The 6,000-nt window shown below is 51.6% G+C and overlaps 1 protein-coding gene across 1 annotated transcript in view; it reads right to left on the minus strand.

The window, feature by feature from the left end:
• Positions 1 to 5,600, minus strand: part of Prdm5 (PR/SET domain 5) — a 157,118-nt gene extending 151,518 nt beyond the window's left edge. The window contains exon 1 of the mRNA XM_047567347.1: positions 5,134 to 5,600. Coding sequence (XP_047423303.1) covers positions 5,134 to 5,226 — 93 coding nt within the window. The 5' untranslated portion in view covers positions 5,227 to 5,600. The remainder of the gene's footprint in view (positions 1 to 5,133) is intronic.
• Between the last annotated feature and the right edge of the window lie 400 nt (positions 5,601 to 6,000).

The following is a 6,000-nucleotide window of genomic DNA, read 5'->3' on the forward strand; positions in this document are numbered from 1 at the left end:
GGTGCCCCAGGAATCAATCCCAGACCTCTGGCTGCAGCAGCCTCTCCTGCAAAACTGCGAGGAACTGCTTCACAGCGCTGTGTGGCATCCCCTCCAAATCCACTCCATCTACTCTGCCGCCCTCATGCACACCTGCTCCTCCACCTTACGGAACCACCCACCCAGGTCTCACTGCCTGGAGGCTAACCTCGCAGACCTGTGCCAGAATCAAAACCGCAGTCACAGTGAGACACTAACCAGCGTGGCACGCCTGCCAGCGGCTGGAAGTGGCCCACCAAAGCTGTCCACACCCTAGCCCTCAGAATTGCACCTTGCCCTGTGACTGCACTGAGGATCACCTGAGCACACACACTCACAGGGGTCCTTAAAAGAGGGAGGCGGGAGGGTGGAGTCCAGGAAGGAATGGTGTGGGGCCTGGAGCCCAGGAACGTGGTACTCCTGACCAACCACCAAGAGCAGGGAATGAAGCCTCCCTCAAAGTTTCCAGGGACCCCGCTGAGCCTGCGCAGTTTAGATGTCTGACTCCAGATGCATAAGATAACAAATGGTGTTGTTTTAAGTCACCAAGTTTGTGATAATTTGCCACAGCAGTTACAGAAATGAATAGCCCGGGACTGTCAACAATTCTTGCCCTAAAAACAGAGTGGACAAGATCCTAGGGTACCAGGAAAGTCCAAAGTGGGGGCCTGGATTCATGAATGAAGAGGGCCACGAGCAATGGGAGATGGCCTTGTGGTGCCAAATGCTGGGTGCCAACAGGAATTCTTGGGCAAAGGTGCTAAGTAGTGTGGGGGGAAGCCAGGAAGAGAATCGGCCCTGGGGGCCAACTCGACAGGGTGGTGTGCACCTGTGAGACCCGAGCCAGGCCAGTGCACACCTGAGACCTGGACCAGGTCAGCATGCACCTGTGAGACCCAGGCCAGACCAATGTGCACCTGTGAGACCTGAGCCAGGTCAGCATGCACCTGTGAGACCTGGGCCTTAGCAATGCACTTCATGCTTTTACTGGAACTAAGGGACCAAAAGTTGAGTGCAGACACACTGTCTTTCATTTATAAATTATTTCCTTTTTGCTTTAGCTTTATTTTTATTCTTTATTTCCTTTTAAAAATCTTAACCTAGCTGCCAAATAGCTCCACTATGCTAAGGGCAGGCAAGTTAAAGAGCTTCTGGAAAAGAAAATAACTATTTCTCTGAAGATCAGACGAGATTTTAGCACATTAATGAAGAAAGGCTTGGAAAGCAGAGAAAAATGTTAAAAGATCAAAATTAAGGGAAACTGTCACATGTGGGCAAGAGGTGAAGGCTGAGCAAGTCTCTCACCTGCAGGGCGGAAACAGTCATCTACCACTTGGGGTCACTCTGTGACTCGATGAGACAATCTATGCCAGCGCATAGCGAGCAGAACCCCGGACGCAGACTGTGCACCTGTGACCGGCGGCTCTGGCAAGCACGCCTGGGGCAGATCGTCTCAGGACTTTCCTGGTCTGTTACCGGGTCTAGATCTTCCAGGGCTGCTCCAGCTGCACTTCCAACATTCTGCCTGCACACCATTCAGCTGTGTGCAAACTGAGGGCCATACAGCTTCTCCTCCAACTCCTGGAAACCAAGTCACAGGCACTCGGTGTCACGCTGGCCAGTCTCTGCCTCAGCTGCCCATCTGCGAATGGGCATGCTAACAGTTCCTGCTTCGTAAGCTAAGGGAAGAGCCCAAGGACACAAGGCGTGTGCAGGAAGGTGCTCAGCAACCCAACAAGCCTCCTGCAACCCAGGGAATCTGCCCTGAGCTTGCTCCCAGCTCCTGGGACGTCCAGCAGTTCTCCTCTTCCAGCTGCACACGACCTCATCACAACACTGGTCAGACTGTCCCCACAACCACCGAGTCAAGCCCTCTGAACTTCCCTTCCCGGGGTGCTTCCGTGGGTCAGCTCTGGCTGTCCCCTCTGAGGTCATCCCAGGAGGCTGCCCTCTTGCTCCAACCCTGCATTTAACCTCACACAGGCCCTTGTTGTCTGGGTAACCCTCCCATTTTAGCTGTTAACTACCATGTCCCGGTCTATCCCTGCACACAGTAAAACCAGCTCCCTGCAAAGTCCTTCTGCCTGGTTTCCCTGCGTGCCTGGGGGGCCTGGCACAGTCGGGGCCACATGTGAATGAAAACCTGCAACCCTGAGTGATCCAAAGGGAAGGAAAGCTGGCAGCAGCAGTATATCCCCAACTTGGTCCTTCCTGAAATCACAAAATCTGACAGCTGGAAGGAACCTGGTAATCAACCCTTCCCCTGCTCGGGTCCCAGCATGAGGTCAAACAGCACCACCCACCACTCGCTCCTACCAGCCAGCTGGGGAAAAAGGCCATGAGGAAAAAGCCAGGAGCGAGGTAACTGCCCAACCTTTCGTTCATGTGTACACTGGCTGCACCAACCTTGAGCAACGAATATTAATTTAATGTACATAAAGCTTTGCAACCTAAAATTTCACATCTTTATGGAAACATAAATCTGTGCTCATGAGGCCACAGGGCAGGCACTTAGAACACAACTCCCACATGGCATGCCAAAAGCGTCTATTGTATTATTATTATTATTATTACTATTACTGTCATCATCATCATCATTAGCGAATGGCACTGCGTAAGAGTGAATAAACTCCCACTTTTTTCTACTCAAAGGTTTTCCAATAGACTGTCTTGTTGTCACTACATAGATTTTACATAAAGAAAGAAAGAAAGAAAGAAAGAAAGAAAGAAAGAAACAACAGGCCTGCCAAAAAAGATAAATGCCAAGAAAAACTCCGTTAGAGTCGTGGTACAGCAACAGAATCAGGTGATTCAGCTGCAGGGACCTGGCTCCAGGAACCCTGCACAGAAAGGGATGGCTCCAGAGAAGAGTATGACATTCTCGAACGGGAGTCCCAGGTCAGCCTGGCGAATGTCCTGGTGGAGTTTCTAGCAGGATTCCCCAAGCTCAGTCTGGATTCGATTTCAAATTTGAAATCAACGGACGGCTTGAATTGTAATGGTTCTGTAAATGGTATAACAGGCGTGTTATACCAGCATACATGTAATAAAGATGTGATAAAACATCTGGAATTTCCAACACAGATAGCTAAAGTAGTATATTCCAAAATTTGTTTAGAATAGAGAACATGAAAAGGTGCTTAACATCGTTGCTGATCTACCTCTATCTTCCCAGAACCCTTGCTTCACGGTCACCTAGAACTATGGAAACTTGGGAAATATTTAACAATTAGGAGACTTAACTAAGCACCAACAGGTAAGGGGTGCATTGCTGACATTCAGTTCCAGCCACACGGTTCAGCTGAAATCTCTTCTGCAGGGCCAGGTGTGCCCTTGGCCTTTAGCAGATGAAGCTGAAGTTGGTTTTAAGGTCATTTCTGGCATCAGTGAACCATCTATGACCTTTTCACAGAACATCTTGGGGATCACAACTAAACTCTGTCAATCATTAGTTTGGATTTAATGCAAACATCTGCATATTCTTTAAAATATAGATAAGCATTCTAGCTGCAATCTGGACAGAAATTTGTTTTATATATTCAAGATACACTAGCAGGAAAAGATAAGCTTCACTAATGCAACAGTAATATAGGACCATTTCAGAAGCTGTTTGCCATCTTGCCCCAAAATAATTATTTCCAAATAAGCACAAAAAATCAGTTGAAATTAATAAAACTACCAAAAGATAGTGTGTTGACCAGCTGTTTAGAAACATTAAATAGTATTAAAAAACAAAACACAAGGATTATAATTCCAATCTTTGAAACTTTGGTGTCTTACTATTCATAACATTAAATAACTTTTAAAAACTAAGTTTAATTTTTTAGGTAATTACATTTATGCCAGAGAACTTTAAAAAAGTCCATTTGGGAATTTTTCATATCCTGTGAGAATGAAATAAAAGTAGCACTTCAATACTGTAGAGACGGCATTCAGCGATGGCTACCCTTGGCTCGGGAGGCCTGTGGATTTTAACATCTGGCCGTTGGCAACATGCATTCCCTACACCTTTAATTCAAATAAAGTATTTTCTTCTGTTTTTCACATTTATGCATTCTCCCAAATCCAAACAGTATATACATGTTGATTTTTTTCCAGCATTGCCCTGGAGGGCTTGTAGGTGGTGCTAGGAGGGGTCACTCTTTCCCCATTCACCTGAGAGCAGGTCAGAGCTGGGAGAGAGGTCACTCAATGACAGGCAACCTGGTGCATGTGGGCACATCCTGCGACCCTCCTGTGGGTACACCTAAACTCAACAGGCCCGTCCTGCCCAAACCTCCTTTCTCCATCTTTCAAAACATCTGCTAACAACAGTCGGGGTTGGGAGGGCGGGGATTGAGATGGCAAGGATAGGGGTTTATAATGTCCACTGTTCCATAAGAGACAAGAAATATTCCAGAAAGAACATGAGCTTCAGACTTAACTCATTAACTCAGCAAAAAATGTAAGAATTTCCGTTTTCTAGCTCTTAAATGAGGATCAAAACTGATCTCAGAGGATCAAAACTGATCTCAGAGGATCGTGGCGCCAGCGAAGTGAACTAATATAAGTCACTACCCAGCATGGGCCCTGGCACAGGTATCCGCGCAGGAGCGGGCTCTGGTTACCCTGGGGGCCTCGCCGCAGCCTTGATCTCATGAGACCACCAGAACCACGTTACGCTGTCCTGCGGCTGTGACTCTAACTGCAAAGATGTGAGGCATTTCAGTAACCTCGGCCCCGGCCTTTGCTCCCAACATCCCACGTCTCCAGGCCGCTCTCGTGTGGACAGTGCAAAGCGCTTGCCCTGATCCCGCGCCTCGAAATTTCTGCAAAAAAAGATCCAAAACCAGAGAAAATTTCAAAAAGGCAAAGTAAAAGGGCAGAGATTGACAGATGAGCTGGCGCCTCCCAGCAGCAGCCCGCATTTAGGAGGCGAGGCGCCTGTCCGCGGTTCCGGGGCCTGCGTGGACTGGCGGGCGCCCACCCGCCGGGGCCACGGAGCGGAGCTGAGCTGCCGGCCGGGGTCCGGGCAGCGGCGCGGGGCCCCGAGGCGCGGGCGGGTCGTGCGCGCGCCGCAGCAGCCCGGCCGCGGGCCCTACGTGGCGGGGCAGGGGCGCGGGCCGCGGCACCCACCTTGCTCACTCTGCGGGCCGTGTAGAGCCCCATGCCGTCCTGCACGCGGGAGGACTTCAGGGAGAACCTGTCCGGCACGTACATGCCCAGCATCCTCCCCGCCGGGCCTCGCGCGGCCGCGGCGCCAGCACCTTGGAAGCGACACGTCGAAATTTGGGGTGCGCGGTGGCGGGGCGAGGCCGGCGGGGAAGGAGGAAATGGAGCCTTCCTCCCAGAATCCCCACCTCCCGCCGAGTCCAGGATCCCCCGCGGCCCGGCCCCTCCTCGCCCGGCCCTGCGCGGCCGGGGTACTCGGGGGACGCGGGGGACGCGGGCCGGGTGCAGGGCCGGGCTCGGCCGGGCCGGGCGGGGAACGCAGGCCTGGCGCCGCGCGCTGATTGGCCCGAGGCCCGTGCGGAGCCCAGTGAGCTGCCGCAGGCTGAGCGGAGCAGGCTGAGCCGGAGCCAGGCCGGCCCGCAGGCCGGAGCCGCCGCGGGCGCTCGCGCCTTTGTCCGCCGCTGACTGGGCCCCCAGAACCGGCACTCCCTTTCCGGGAGGTTTCCCCGCTCCTCTTCAGATGCTAAAGGACTTGGGCCTTGACACAGCTGGACGCATCCAGCAAAACAACTCTCTGGAGTTCCTGGCCGGGACAGCCGGCTTGCTGCCCGACCGCTAGCTGGGCGCTTCTGGGAAGTTCAGGCTTCCCCTGGATTGTTTGCATCTCTGTTTTCCAGGCGCATTTCAGAAGTTTGAACTCATAGGGGATCGTAAAGGATGCTCGGTACTTCACTGCGGGGAAGGGAGGTCTCACAGCCTGAGCTCATGTATTTCAAATTGAAATTTTGTCACAAACCATTTAAGTAATATTTAAAGCAGTAGAAACAAGTT

Source organism: Sciurus carolinensis, chromosome 10 (assembly GCF_902686445.1).
Source record: "Sciurus carolinensis chromosome 10, mSciCar1.2, whole genome shotgun sequence".
Taxonomy (NCBI): domain Eukaryota; kingdom Metazoa; phylum Chordata; class Mammalia; order Rodentia; family Sciuridae; genus Sciurus; species Sciurus carolinensis.